General features: G+C 37.1%; 1 protein-coding gene across 1 annotated transcript in view; it reads right to left on the minus strand.

Moving 5' to 3' along the window:
- CAPZA2 (capping actin protein of muscle Z-line subunit alpha 2) overlaps positions 1-16,930 on the minus strand; it is a 59,875-nt gene that overhangs the window by 25,705 nt on the left and 17,240 nt on the right. Inside the window, exon 2 of the mRNA XM_081537883.1 lies at positions 3,595-3,658. Within this exon, the coding sequence (XP_081394009.1) occupies positions 3,595-3,658 (64 nt within the window). The remainder of the gene's footprint in view (positions 1-3,594; positions 3,659-16,930) is intronic.

A 16,930-nucleotide genomic window follows, 5' to 3' on the forward strand; every position in this document is an offset into this window, starting at 1 on the left:
GCACAAGCATTAACAGTGGTATTGCACAGTAGTGTCTCTTCTCCCATTTAAATGGGAAAATAATTTAAAAGCAGAATCTATTGATCCTGTTATCTTTACTCTGGAAAAAAAAGTTCAAACTTTTATCATATGTAGAATACAATGAAAGAAATAGAGAAGAATTTGAATAAAATAAAAACTACTTTTAAGGGATGTGGTTTCAAGTCAGACCACACATTAGAACAATGGGTGATGAGTGGGAGTCTAAAAAAAACAAAGAACAGTATACATTTCAGAGCTCCTGCCCAGATAACACATCAGTTCCTGAAAACTAAGACCAAAAAAATCTATGTTGTAACGATTCTAACACAGTCAATCTGGAAAACAGCATTTGGGAAGCACTAATTTGACAAGATTATGACTCTGCATTTCTAAACTTTGTGGCTTCCATGAAATTATTCTGATGTTAATGTTATCAACAAAAATAGCATAAAAATAATCAAATGCATATGAGATTTTCCCTTCAAATATTTAATTCCTTTTTAACACTAATATACTCCTTCAGTTAAAACCTACATAGTAGCTTATATCCCCAACTTCCATTCCACAGCCCCAGCCCAGGCCTACTGAATGGCTTATCCTGAATGCCCAAATCTACTGGACCTCAACACAGAATGTATCAACTCAATATTAATTTCCAATGAGACTTACAAAAGCAATTTCTAGGACTCATATATTCTTCAAGGGTCTTTCTGATGAACACGTTTGTAAGGCATTTAACTTGGAACAGTAAGTGAAAAACCTCTCTCAGAATTATAATTTATTCTTGGCTCTGTAAATTGTACAGGAGTTTGGGAGCCACTGACTTTAGTGCAATTTCCCCATATCAATTTAAGTTAAACGCCAATTTTCACCCAAGGGAGAAGAGACTCTGTCTTCTTTAAGGTCCCAACCATCAAACATATTAATGTGTATTTAGACTATAAAGACTGAATATTAAAAGAGAAGTTAAGACCTACAGGAAACAAGTATTTTTGAATTCTCCCCAATTTCCCAACTTATTGCTTCAGATTTTTATAGTTATCTTGAAAGGGAGAATATTTTAACTTTCAGATTTTTCACAATACAGACTACCATTCTTCCTGAGTGTAGCACAGTAGTTAAATTTTTAAATGTGTAACAATTGCCATATGTAACTTTATGTACTAAATCATACATTAATACCATTTGTGGATAATTTAGGGGATTTTTCTAGGGTATTTTAGGATTTGAAATGGCTGAGCTATTTCAAATTCTAAAATATGATGCTGTTAAAGGGCTGCATTCAATATGCCAGCAAATTTGGAAAACTCAGCAGTGGCCACAAGACTGGAAAAGGTCAGTTTTCATTCCAATCTCAAAGAAGGGCAATGCCAAAAAATGTTCTAACTACCACACGATTGTACTCATTTCACATGCCAGCAAGGTCATGCTCAAAATCCTCTGAGCTAGGCTTCAACAGTACGTGAACTGAGAACTTTCAGATGTACGAGCTGGATTTAGCAAAAGCAGAGGAACCAGAGAACAAATTGTCAACATCTGCTGGGTCACAGAAAAAGCAAGGGAATTCCAGAGAAACATCCATCTACTTCTGTTTCACTGACCAAGCTAACGCCTTTGACTGTGTGGATCACAACAAACTGTGAAAAATCTTAAAGACATGGGAGTACCAGATCATCATACCTGTCTCCTGAGAAGCCTGTATGCAGGACAAGAAGCAACAGTTAGAACCGGACATGAATAATGAATGGACTGGTTCAAAATTGGGACAGGAGTATATAATGGCTGTATATTGCCACCCTGTTTGCAGAATACATCATGTGAAACGCCGGGTTGGATGAAGCACAAGCTGGAATCAAGACTGCCAAGAGAAGTATCAATAACCTCAGATGTGCAAATGACACCACCCTTACTGCAGAAAGCAAAGAGGAAGTAAAGAGCCTCTTGATGAAGATGAAAGAGGAGAGTGAAAAAGCTGACTTAAAACTTAACATTCAAAAAATGAAGATTATTGTATCTGGTCCCATCACTTCATGGAAATAGATGGGCAAACAATGGAAACAGTGACAGACTTTATTTTCTTGGGCTCCAAAATCACCACAGATAGTGACTGCAGCCATGAGATTAAAAGACGCCTGGCTTCATAGAAGAAAACCTATGGAAAACCTAAGACAGCATATTAAAAAGCAGAGACATCACTTTGCTGACAAAGGTCTATATAGTCAAAGCTATGGTTTTTCCAGCAGACATGTATGGATGTGAGAGTTAGATCGTAAAGGTGGTGTTGATGCTTTCAAATTGTGGTGTTTGAGAAGACTCTTGAGAGTCCCTTGGACTGCAAGATCAAAGCAGTCAATCCTAAAGGAAATCAATCCTGAATATTCATTGGAGGGACTGATGCTGAAGTTGAAGCTCCAATACTTTGGCCACCTGATGTGAAGGCCTGACTCACTGGAAAAGACCCTGATGCTAGGAAAGATTGAAGGCAGGAGAAGGGGATGACAGAGGATGAGATGGTTGAATGGCATCACCAACTCAATGGACATGAGTTTAAGCAATCTCTGGGAGATGATGAAGGAAAATGGAAGCCTGGTGTGCTATAGTCCACGGGGTTGCAAAGAGTCGAACACAACTGACTGCACAACAGCAACAATTTTGTCTCATTTTTTGACTTGCAAAACTAATCTTTTCTGAGGTGAGATTCCATTGTATCTTATACTATGAATGAAAATGAATGATTAACTTCTTAAAAAACAGGTTTAAATAGCTTACTCTGGAGTAGAATGTTTAAAAAAATGAAACTGAATACCCATGTATAAATTTAATTTTAATTTAAGACATAGTAAAGGCCAAATATATATGAAGTAGAAGTAACACATCTTTTAAAGTACTTATGGTAGCTTATTCTCAAAACTGTTTTAAAAAAGTTTTGTATAAAGATCACTACAAGCCATTTTCTGCATGACTGTTTCAATGTTCCAACCACACCGTTCTTACCATTAAAGAGGAAGTATTTTAGAGTTTTTACAGCAACCAGGAGACTATGTTATATTTAAATTTCTCATCTGTGGGTGAACAATTATAAAACTGTTTGCCATATAGTGTGAGGTTTAAAGAACGGCATACTATTAACCGATTTATGAGGTATAATTTAAATAACAAATTTTTTTACATGTGATGTCATTTTCCAAGCAGGTGAAACAGGCATGGTGAAACAGTGTTTCTCCCTTTTTTGGCTGTTTCTATTAATCTACTAAGCTTTTCTTTAAAAGACATACAAAAAATGCATCTCAGAATTCCAAAGAATAGTTAAAATTAAATTTCTCTTGTCTTTTTACATGATTCAATGTTATTCTTTTAGAGGATTAAAATTTATCAGGTACAATAATCGTATGTCATAAGTATATTATATTGTAGACCTTACATAATGCAGACTGACAAAAATTTTCATTGCAATTCAGAAAATACAGATTTTTCTACCCATTCCCTTTAGCTTAGTTACTGGTTATGTAATTTATTCTTTAAAGAATGAGTAGTGGATACATCAAGCCTTACTGTTATGAATTAAACACTCACCATTAAACACTTCATTAAATTCTCCAGGAGGAGCATGAATGATGAACTTGGCTGCTATACGCACCTGAAACAGAAATGAAGATATAAATGTTCCATAGCATAGGCCTCTGCTAAAACAACCAAAGAACCATGTGGAATTATACTGCTTCAAAATTCTGTTGAAAATGGCTTAAGATTTTAAAGACTGACTTTTTTTTATCACTCAAACACTCTAAGGTTAATACTCTTTTAATTATTTAATATAATCACAATGCATAACACTAATTAGTAAAAACAAAAAATGTAGAGAGGAAGAAAGCATAAATTCAAAATGTTTTGAACATAACACCTGACTGAATCTTGGGAAATTTTGGCTCAAAAATAAGTGAGAGACAAATATCAACAGGTATGAAACTGAAATTTGAAACTGTTAGTCACTCAGTTGTGTCCGACTCTTTGTGACCCCATGGACTATAGCCTGCCAGGCTCCTCTGTCTGTGGAATTCTCCCGGCAAGAATACCGAGTGAGTTGCCATTCCCTTCTCCAGGGGACTGAACCCAGGTCTCCTGCATTGCAGGCAGATTCTTTTTCGTCTGAGCCACCAGGGAAGCGCCATCAACAGGTATACTGACAGACGTTATTTTAAGAGAACAAGGGCTATGTTACAGAGATTAATGCTAATGAATACATACATACATATATATATATATATTTTGAAAGGTTAGATGACAAGCCCAGTATTATCATTTAGTGAAAAAGTTATGAGTAATTATAATAATTTCCCAACCACTGTACAATAACCTTCAACTAAGGTGATCACTGATCTTGGCAGAAATGTACATTCATGAGCCCTACCCAACCAACTGAATTAGATTATGGAAATGAGGCCCAGAAAACACTATTGAGAGAAGCTTTCCAGGTGATTTTTAAAATACACACTCAAGTAGTCACTGAATTAAGGGACCACACTTGGCAAAAACAAAAGCCTATTTCATATTGTCCACTTGTCACTGCTCTGATGTGGAAACTAAAAATAACAGAAAAGGAAATAGTCTTAGATCTAGTAAAGAAATAAAATTTATTGTTAAAAGCATTTCAACAAATAAAAACTTCAGGTTTTCTTCTAACAGGTATTTAAGGAAGAAATACCAGCTCTACACTAATTATTTCAGAAAACAACTTCCAACATTTTTATAAAGAACAGCATTACCTTATACCAAAGACTAAAACACTATAAGAAACACAACTCAAAGACCAAAATCCTCCTGAAGGTAGATGCAAAAATCCTCTCAATAAAATATTAGCAAATTTAATCCAATTACATATAGAAAAGATAACATACATCACAACCAAGTGGAGTTTATCCTGGAAATGTAGGGCTCTTTCAATATTTGAAAATAAATGATAGTAATTCATGATATCAACTGATTAAAGATGAAAAGCCACAAATACCTCAATAGAAGCAGAAAATTATTTAATAACACTCAACAACCAATAATGATAAAAATTCTTAGCAAACTAAAAAGAGAGTGTCTTTAATCTGATAAAAGATATTTTCAAAAAAGCCTCATCCTTAGTGGTCAAAGACTGAAAGTTCCCCCATAAAATCAGGAACAAGACAAGAATGTCTGTTCTCATCCCTCCTATTTAACATCATACTGAGATTTTAGTACAATAAGGTAAGAAAAAGGAATGAAAGGCATTTCATAAATAAAACTTTCTACTTGCAAACATGATTCTTTCCAATGAAAAATCCCACGGAGTCTTAAACAAATAAAGAAAACTACTCAATAACCTAAAAAACTTTCTTGGAGTAGGAAATGGCAACCCACTTCAATATTCTTGCCTGGAAAATCCCATGGACAGAGGAGCCTGGCAGGCTCCATGGGGTTGCAAAGAGTTGGACAAAACTAAGCAAGAAGAGGGAGCAAGAACCTATAACTTACGTAAAAATCTAACAAAATATGTGCAAGACTAATATTCTGAAAACTACACAAAACTGATGAAAGAAATCAAAGAAGCTCTAAATAAACAGATATGCTGGGTTCATGGATAGGAAGTCTCCTTATTGTAAAATAACAATTTTCCCCAAACTATTCTACAGATTCAATGAATGTCCAATCAAAATCCAAGAAGAATTTCTTTGATACATATCAACAAGCTGATTCTAACACCAATGCTTCCTATACTATTATTTTTCTACGTTTGAAGAATCCAATGAATGCAGATTATTTTGGCTATGTATTAATGCTCCCTCCCTTAAATGCAAGCAAGATCAAGAAATCACTCTGATGCCCAGAACAACCACAAACACCACCAAAGTATTAAAAAAAAAAAGATTTTGACTAGAAAATTAGAGGGAATAAATATTATTCACACCCTCAGCAGTAAACGGGCTTCCCTTGTGGCTCAGCTGGTAAAGAATCTGCCTGCAATGTGGGAGACCTGGGTTTGATCTCTGGGTTGGGAAGATCCCCTGGAGAAGGGAAAGGCTACCCACTCCAGTATTCTGGCCTGGAGAATTTCATGGACTGTATAGTCCAGGTGTTGCAAAGAGTTAGACACCACTGAGCAACTTTCACTTTCAGTAGTAAACGCAAAGTAGTAATGGCAAATGAAATAGACTAGCCAAAACAATTTTGAAAAAGAACAAAGTTGGAGAGTTCACATCACCTAAGCTACAGTCATATACGGATCATAACGGAATAGAATACAAAGCCCCCCAAAAAACCCATATACCTCAGTCAATTAATCTTTGACAAAGGAGGCAAGAATATACAATGCAGAAAAGATAGTCTCTTCAGCAAGTGGTGTTAGGAAAGCCACATGTAAATCAATGAAGTTAGAACACTGCTGCTACTGCTGCTAAGTCACCTCAGTGGTGTCCGACTCTGTGCGACCCCAGAGATGGCAGCCCACCAGGCTCCGCCATCCCTGGGATTCTCCAGGCAAGAACACTGAAGTGTGTTGCCATTTCCTTCTCCAATGCATGAAAGCAAAAAGTGAAAGTGAAGTCACTCAGTCGTGTCCGACTCGTAGCGACCCCATGGACTGCACACTGGCTCATATCGAAACACAAAATGGCTTAAAACACAAATAAACTCAAAATGGCTTAAAGATTTATTTATAAGACATGATATCATAAAACTCCTAGAAGAGAACATAGGCAAAACATTCTCTAACCTAAATCTTACCAACGTTTTCCTGGATCAGTCTCCTAAGACAAAAGAAACAAAAGCAAAAATAAAAAATGGGACCCAATCAAACTTTTATGCTTTTGCACAGCAAAGGAAACCATAAATAAAACGAGAAAACATCCTATAGACTGGGAGAAAATATTTGCAAATGATGTGACCAATAAGGGCTTCGTCTCCAAAATATAATACAAACATCTCATACAACTCAACAACAACACAATTCAATCAAAAAATGGGCAGAAAACCTAAACAGACATTTCTCCAAGAAGGACATACAGATGACCAATAGGCACATGAAAAGATTCTCAACATCACTAATTGTTAGAGAAATGCAAAAAAAAATTACAATGAGGTACCACCTCACAGGTCAGAATGGCCACTGTTAAAAAAATCTACAAATAATAAATGCTGAGGAGAGGGTGTGCAGAAAAGGGAACCCTCCTACACTGTTGGTGGGACTGTAAATTGATGCAGCCACTATGGAAAACAGCACAGAAGTTCCTTAAAAAATCTAAAAATAGAACTGTCAAAGAACCACAATCCCACTCCTGGATATGTATCTGAACAAAACCATAACTGAAAATGATACATACACCCCAGAGTTCATAGCAGCACTACTTACATTAGCCAATATATGGAAGCAGCCTAAATGTCCATCAACAGCTGAATGGATAAAGAAGATGTAGTATACACACACACACACACACACACACACACACACAGGAATACTATTCAGCCATAAAACAGAATGAAATAATGTCATTTGTAGCAACACAGACAGACCTAGAGATTATCAGACTAAGGAAAGGAAGTAAGAAAGCATAGAATATCACTTATATATAGAATCTAAATATAACACCAGTGAACATACCTACGAACAAAAACAGACCTTAAACACAGAGAACAGACTTGTGGTTTTGGGGGCACCAGGCAAGGACAGATTGGGAGTCTGGGATTAGGAGTTGCAAACTACTATATATAAGATGCACAAACAGCAAGGTCCTACTGCAGAACACAAGGAACTATATACAATACCCCATAATAAACCATAATGAAAAAGAAAAATATAATAATAAAAAGTATTAAAAAAAGTTAGTCATTAAGATAGCATGGTACTGACAAAGGGATAGATAATGAATAGAACAGAGCTGACAGCCAAAAAATATATCCCACATGTATATAGCCAAATGATTTTTGTCAAAGGTACAAAGGTAATTCAATGTTGAAAAATATCTTTTCAACAAATGATATCCAAACAATTAGATATGCATGAGCAAAAAATACACTGCAATGTAAACCTCACTCCTTACCAAAAAAAAATTACCTCAAAATGGATCATAGCTCTAAATGAAAAATATAGAAATTAACAAAAATTAAAAGGAAACAGAAGAAAAACCTTCATGACCTGGGGTTAGGCAAAAAGTTACTAGACGTGACACTAAAACCCTGATCCATTAAAAAAAGCTGACAAGCTGGACCTTACTGAAATTAAAAACTTACGCTCTGTTATAGATGTTAAAAAAATGAAAGAAGAATTGATGCTTTCAAACGGTGATTTTGGAGAAGACTCTTGAGAGTCCCTTGGACAGCAAGGAGATCAAAGCAGTCAATCCTAAAGGAAAACAATCCTGAATATTCATTGAAGTGACAGATGTTGAAGCTGAAGCTCCAATACTTTGGCCACCTGGTGCAAAGAGCAGACTCATTGGAAAACACCCTGATGGTGGGAAAGACTGAAGGCAGGAGGAGAAGGGGATGAGAGAGGACAAGATGATTGGATGGCATGACCGACTCAATGGACATGAGTTTGAGCTAACTCTGGGAGATGGTGAACGACAGAGGAGCCTAGCATGCTGCAGTACATGGGGTTGCAAAGAGTCGGACACAACTGAGTTACTCAACAATAACAACAACAACAAAAGAATGAAAAGACAAGCTATAAACTGGAGAGTGTGTGTTAGTAGCTCAGTTGTATCTGACTCTTTGCCACCCCATGGACTGTACCCTGCCAGGCTCCTCTGTTCATGGAATGCCCCATGCAAGAATACCGGAGTGTGTTGCCATTCCCTTCTCCAGGGGATGTTCCAGACCTAGGGATCAAACCCTGGTCTCCTGCATTGCAGGTGGATTCTTTACCATCTGAGTCACCATAAACTAGAGAAAATATCAGCAAATCACATATCCAATAAACAATTTGTATCTGGAACATATACTATCAAAATACAACCGTAAGAAAACAGTAAACAAAAGACATGAAACGCACTTCATCAAAGAAGATAAACAGAAAATAGATAAAAGCAAAAAAGGATGTGCGATATCATTAATTATTAGGGAAATGAATATTAAAATCATGAAACACCATTATATACCTAATAGAATGGCTAAAATAAAGAAGACTGATAATACCAAGTGCTGGTGAGGATGCAAAACGATAAGAGCTCTAAAACATTGCTTTGGCAATGCAAAATGGTACAAGTGGTACAGAAAACAGGTTAGCAATTTCTTATAAACATACATCATATGACACAACGATCCCACTTCCAGGTATCTAACTCTGTGTTTCCACAAAAATCTATTCAAAATTGCTCAAAACCAGAACAATCCACAACCGAAATGTCCACATATGGGTGAATGGGTAAGTGATAATGCATCTATGCAATGGAATACCACCCAGCAATGAAAAGGAACAAATTACCAATATGTGCAACACCTTGGATGAATCTCAAAAGCCTTGTGCTGAATGAAACAAACCAGTCTCAGAAGGTTACACTGCAATGATATAAGTTTCCATTTATATGATATTTTCAAATAAACAATATTTTATAGCAAGGGAGAACAGATTAATGGCTGCTAGGGGCTGGGAGAAGTGGATGTGAACACAATGGGAGAAATGAAGGAAAAGAAGAAAATGAGGCAGTTTTGGGGGGTGATGGAATCACTTTATATCTTCATTTTGGTAATAGGTACATACATCTATACACATGTTGAAAGTCATAAAACAGAAGGGCATACTTCTAGTATATGCTAATTAAAAATATGTATTTCATGTGTTTTCATATTATTTTCTTCTAAACTGTTTAAAAGTATTATTAAAATCAAAAGGCAAAATATAAAAAGTAAGTGATTTTAAATAGGCAAGAGTGGTGTAGAGAATGGAAGATAGCATACGTTTAGCATATGCTATGCTAAACATACACTGGAATCTACTATGTCTATATAAATGTCTTAACTTCCTTTGTTCCCTTATTCCTCTCTCTCTTCCATTGGGGTAAATGTAAGAAAGCATTAAAAACAAAGTCTCAATCACTACCACAGGCAACAAATAAAAATTGTGGTAACCTGCTCATGAATTTATCAAATATTTCTTTTGGAAACTTTTAGAATTTTGAAGAAACTGTTTTTACTAGCCCTTAAGACTTACACACTACCAATAAGCTGACAAAATTAAAGTACTGATAGCAAGCAGTATATTTTATATATATATATATATATACACACACACACACATATATAATACACAATATAGCATATTTAGTGAAATGATTAACTGTTTTTTTTTAGTTGTTTCAATAAAAAATACATATCATTTAGACTTTTATTCAGTTCTATTTTGTTTTTTTTACCGAGAAAGCAAAACTGCTCTATACTTTCTCATCTTAGACTTATTTGCCCGTGTTATTGTACAAAATGCATACAGTAACCAGAAAGAGTTAACAGACGGCTCACAATAACCAAAGTGAATGGTGGGTCAAAAGAAGTGCCACTGAGTATTTAGAAGTCATGGGAGCTGACTGAGAATCCAAAACACAACTTGGACTTTACCAGCTATAACTGAAGTATCTTCATCTGGTCTTTGAGAATTTCAAAAGAAGACAAATCTGATTTTTGGATTTCTCAGCTGCTAAAGAAAATAAAGTGTGTCCACCACAGTAAAGGATTACTTATCTTCCTGAGAAACTGTTCTATCATCAGGGTATTTTTTTAAACACTGCTACAGACTAAACATTCCCCTTCCTTCCTAGCTAACCTATCCTTCCTAGCTAACTTTTTAAAAAAAAAATTATTTATTCTAGCCCACTTCCAAATCCAAGAAAGAGAAAAAAAAATCATAAAAGTTAACAAGAAGAGATCTCAAGAGCAGAATTAAAGTCTGAAAATAATCAAACACAAACTTCCTCAAAGTCTCTCTAACACACATGGAGCTAGGCTCAATCTGCTGCTGCTGCTAAAGTCACTTCAGTCGTGTCCGACTCTGTGCAACCCCATAGATGGCAGCCCACCAGGCTCTGCCGTCCCTGGGATTCTCCAGGCAAGAACACTGGAGTGGGTTGCCATTTCCTTCTCCAATGCGTGAAAGTGAAAAGTGAAAGTAAAGTCGCTCAGTTGTGTCCGACTCTTTGCGACCCCATGGACTGCAGCCCACCAGGCTCCTCCATCCATGGGATTTTCCAGGTAAGAGTACTGGAGTGGGTTGCTATTGCCTTCTCCTACACCTGCGAATATTGCAGTTTTTCTGGACAAGCCCTAGTACACTCCTAGGCCCACAACAAAATCTCCTACATTAACCATCTTCTTTCAGATGATAGTATTCAAAGTCAGTTCAGTTCAGTCATTCAGTCGTGTCCGACTCTTTGCGACCCCATGGACTGCAGCACAAGGCTTTCCTGTCCATCACCAACTCCCGGACCTTGCTCAAACTCATGTCCATCAAGTGGGATATGCCATCCAACAATCTCATCCTCTGTTGTTCCCTTCTCCTCCTGCCCTCAATCTTTCCCAGCATCAGGGTCTTTTCCAATGAGTCAGTTCTTTGCATCAGGTGGCTGAAGTATTGGAGCTTCAGGAGCTTCAGCTTCAGCATCAGTCCTTCCAATGAACAACCAGGACTGATCTCCTTTAGGATGGATTGGCTGGATCTCCTTGCTGTCCAAGGGACTATCAAGAGTCTTCTCCAACACCACAGTTCAAAAGCATCAATTCTTTGGTGCTCAGTTTTCTTCAGGTCCAACTCTCACATCCATACACGACTACTGGGAAAACCACAGCTTTGACTAGACAGACTTGTTGGCAAAGTAATGTCTCTGTTTTTTAATATGCTATCCAGGTTGGTCACAGTTTTTCTTCCAAGGAACAGCGTCTTTTAATTTCATGGCTGCAATCACCATCTGCAGTGATTTTGGAGCCCCCCAAAATAAAGTCTCTCACTGTTTCCATTGTTTCCCCATCTATTTGCCATAAAGTGATGGGACCGGATGCCATGATCTTAGTTTTATGAATGTTGAGTTTTAAGCCAACTTTTTCACTTTCCTCTTTCACTTTCATCAAGAGGCTCTTTGGTTCTTCTTCGCTTTCTGCAAAGAGTGGTTTCATCTGCGTATCTGAGGTTATTGATATTTCTCTTGGCAATCTTGATTCCAGCTTGTGCTTCATCCAGCCCGGCATTTTGCATGATGTACTCTGCATATAAGTTAAATAAGCAGGGTGACATTATACAGCCTTGACATACTCCTTTCCTGATTTGGAACCAGACTGTTGTTCCATGTCCAGTTCTAACTGTTGCTTCTTGCCCTGCATACAGATTTCTCAGGAGGCAGGTCAGGTGGTCTGGTATTCCCATCTCTTTAAAAATTTTCAGTTTGTTGTGATCCACACAGTCAAAGGCTTTGGTGTAGTCAATAAAGCAGAAGTAGATATTTTTCTGGAACTCTCTTGCTTTTTTGATGATCCAATGGATGTTGGCAATTTGATCTCTGGTTCAAGTCCTCTAAACTGGAGTAGGATTCAGGAAAGAGTTAGTACTTTTACTATATTTTCAAACTGTAATTCTAGGTTGGGGGAGGGAGAATGCCTTGGTTTTGTTGGGAAGGTTTGGCTGGATGGGAGATTCTCTCTTACCTATGTTAGTGACTGGCAGCTGACAGGCATACCTCATAACAATCACATAGAGAACAGTTTTAAAAAGTTAATACAGAGCTAAAAGCTAGAAGAACTATATTTTTCTTTGCTTTCTCTAGGATCCAAACATTATTTTGTATAAAATATACAAAAAGATAAACATAACATAAATGGTACATTCCACTCTTGTGCTTCTTGGAAAAAGAGCAGATACTATAATGCTACTTATTGTTGTTTAGTCGCTAAGTGATGTCTGACTCTTTGCAACCCCAGGCACTGTAGCACCCCAGGCTCCTCTGTCCATGAGATTCCCCAGGCAAGAATACTGGAGTGAGCTGCCATTTCCTTCTCCAGGGAATCTTCCTGACAGAGGGATTGAAACCATGTCTCCTGCACTGGCAAGCAGATTTTTTACCAGTGAGCACCAGGGTAAGCAGAAGACAGAGTAGTATATTCAAAACAGCATCCAAAATGTTAGTACACATTACTTGAGAAAAAAAGTAATTTCTGCCCATCAACTGTTAAACACAAAAGTACTATTAAACTTTTTTTTTGTACTTGCTTTTCTTATGGGCTACAATTCTAGCAACCAATTAAACAATGATAGAAATCCACAGAATAAAATAAGAATCCTTGAGTCCATACTGACATTAAGAAATGGATAAACAAATGGAAGGAAGCTCTTCATTACAGCAGAATTTCAATTAATAAATGCAGAAGTAATGACTGAATTAGAAAATCACCTGGGGTGAGCAACAACAGTAATTGTTGCAGGCGACTATCATCCACAGATGCTAAGATTAGTTGGTAACAGTCTAAAAGGATAATTTATAAAATGTGAGCGAATCTTTCTACACAAAACTTAACTAAGAAGGGATAAACAGTAACTTTGCATTGAAGAAACTTGCCACACACCACCTTCACCAAGTGATCTAAGTTATCTTAAGAGTAAAAACTGACATTATGTACTTCCCAGTAAGATGTACTGAGGACACATTCTGTTATGTTCCTGTCAAAAATTCATTGGCAGATTTAATCATGCTGCTGCTGCTGCTGCGATTTAATCATGCTGCTGCTGCTGCTGCTGCTAAGTCGCTTCAGTCGTGTCCGACTCTGTGCGACCCCACAGACGGCAGCCCACCAGGCTCCGTCGTCCCTGGGATTCTCCAGGCAAGAACACTGGAGTGGGTTGCCATTTCCTTCTCCAATGCATGAAAGTGAAAAGTGAAAGTGAAGTTGCTCAGTCGTGTCCGACTCTTAGCGATCCCATGGACTGCAGCCTACCAAGCTCCTCCATCCATGGGATTTTCCAGGCAAGAGTACTGAGGAAACATCGAATAAACTGATATGGAGGTAGAGTCCACAAAGTAACTATTTTGCACTCTTCCAAAGTGGTAAGTTCATGAAGGACAAAAAATGCTGAGAAACTGTTACAAATTAAAGACCAAAGAGACACTACTACAAAATTCAACATGATCCTGGATTAGATCCTGGACCAGGGATTGGTGAAATCTGAATACAGTCTGCAGATGAGACAGTTTAATACTGTATCAATATGAAATTTCTTGATTTTGACCACTGCACAGCCCTAAACACAGTGACGCTTACTCCTTGGAAGGAAGGTTATGACCAACCTAGATAGCATATTAAAGAGCAGAAACATTACTTTGCCAACAAAGGTCCATCTAGTCAAGGCTATGGTTTTTCCAGTAGTCATGTATGGATGTAAGAGTTGGACGGTGAAGAAAGCTGAGTGCCAAAGAATTGATGCTTTTGAACTGTGGTGTTGGAGAAGACTATTGAGAGTACCTTGGACTGCAAGGAGATCCAACCAGTTCATCCTAAAGGAGATCAGTCCTGGGTGTTCATTGGAAGGACTGATATTGAGGCTGAAACTCCAGTACTTTGGCCACCTCATATGAAGAGTTGACTCATTGGAAAAGACCCTAATGCTGGGAAAGATTGGGGGCAGGAGGAGAAGGGGATGACAGAGGATGAGACGGTTGGATGGCATCACCGACTCGATGGACATGGGTTTGGGTAAACTCTGGGAGTTGGTGATGGACAGGGAGGCCTGGTGTGCTGTGATTCATGGGGTCGCAAAGAGTTGGACACGACTGAGCGACTGAACTAACTGAAACACAGTGAAGTATTTAGAGAGTGAGGGGAAAATTCCTTCTCTAAAATTGAAGGGATTTTCTCTAATATTTTTTGTAACTTTAAAGTCTTGCTCTTTACATTTAGGCCATTAATTCACCTGAGATTGACTTTTGTGTATGATGTGGGATGGAGATTTATTTTTTTATTTTTTTATTTTTTGGTTTAAATATCATTTATTTTGTGCATTAGATGTTATTGCTGAATTTTTTGATAGTTTTTATTTTTTTAAATAAATTTATTTATTTTAGTTGGGGGCTAATTACTTTACAATATTGCAGTAGTTTTTGCCATACATTGACATGAATCAGCCATGGGTTTACATGTGTTCCCCTTCCTGGACCCCCCACCCACCTCCCTCCCCATCCCATCCCTCTGGGTCATCCCATTGCCCTAGCCCTGAGCATTTGTCTCATGCATCGAACATGGAATGGTGTTCTGTTTCACATATGATAATATACATGTTTCAATGCTATTCTCCCAGAACGTCCCATCCTCACCTTCTCCCTCAGAGTCCATAAGACTGTTCCATGCATTTATTTTTTATTACACTATTTTTTATTACACTGTCGTAGGACAAATAAACCATCCTACTGCTATTTCTTTAAATGGACTTATTTTCCCCACTGGACCAAATAAATAAAAGAAAGACGAAAAGTAACTCTTTTCAGTACTATTTTTTTCAATGTGAGTTACTTCTTTTTTTTTTTTTTTCCCAATCTGGGATATGAAAAACACATTATAATTTTTAATAAATTCCAAAGATCCTTCTGAAAAGCGTCTAATAAATTTAGTAGTCACATTCAGGTAGTAACTTCAAAAATGTAACTTCCTCAAGAATGTCTCAATATTTAAAAATATCAGCAGGCAACCCTATATTCTAAACTTGGTAGGTAGTCACTACATGATGAATAAATTTATAAGCAACAATAAACTCTCATTTGTTTAGGATGGTCAGGGAATGTAGTATTTCAGTCAAATGAGCATTCTATGAGTTATTACTAATGCAATTCTGTAATGTGGATAATTAAATTTTCAAATAACATACATTCAAAACCATAAAAACCTACACTAATACAAGAAGTAATAGAGTATATGATCTTTGGAGTCAGACTGAATGAGTTGGATTTTCATTTCTACTACTCACTAGCTACATAAACTTGGGTGAATAAATAATAATATTAGTATTAGCAGTGTAGAGAGTAAAACACATTTGCATTAGTATATAGTTCAGTATTCTTAAAATTAGCTCTGGAATACAGGCATTTTCACATTACATGTGAAATGCTTCTCTGTGCCCAAAGTGGTACAATGGTGGCTTATCATGCATTTCTGTGTTTTCTGCGGTACATTCACTTCCGCACACCAACATTCTTTCTCTCCCCCTGGAATTCATCCCTCCCCTTTCTACTCTGCTCACCTCAAAAAGCAGCGCAATAGCAAGAAAAAGCTAGTTCCTAGTTCTGTGATGGCAATGTACAGTTAACCTGTGGGTTTTCATCTAAGCTAAGACAAATGATTTTTGTCTACACCCAGGTTTTGATTTAACTTCTGTAAATCTCCATTTCTCATAGGCAAATTAAGGGAGATAACATACATCATTATTTCTTAACCTTTTAAAACCCTTGTGTCTATAAGATAAAATAAAATGTTATTTACAGTTACCTTCTGAGAAAACTGCTACTACCTTTAATTCATGGGAAAAAAACAAAAAAACAGAGATTCAGACTGGAATCTAAATGAATTCTTCAGAGGAAGTCTAAGGCTTTTAGGAGCTGCCTCCCAAAACAGCATAATCTTCCCATGATGGTTCAGAAGAAACACCCCAAATATCTGGACAATCTCTTCTACTTCCACTACTTCAATTATCACATATAACACCAGCTGTAAAACCTATATACCTATTACAAATTCTTTCAAGATCAAGATCCACTTTTCTAAATATAACTCAGTTATTAGAAATCTCCACTAAGTGCCTCAAAGATATCTCAGACTTGTCTCACCCAAAGCTCTCCCTCTGTTCTTCATAAAGATTATTGGCACCACTCAGATACCATGTCACACTTTTCCTTTTCTCCCACAGTCAGCCACATGATTGAGTGTCTCT

Source organism: Giraffa tippelskirchi, chromosome 10, assembly GCF_054371585.1.
Source record: "Giraffa tippelskirchi isolate mGirTip1 chromosome 10, T2T-mGirTip1v1.2.pri, whole genome shotgun sequence".
NCBI classification, from domain to species: Eukaryota; Metazoa; Chordata; class Mammalia; order Artiodactyla; family Giraffidae; genus Giraffa; species Giraffa tippelskirchi.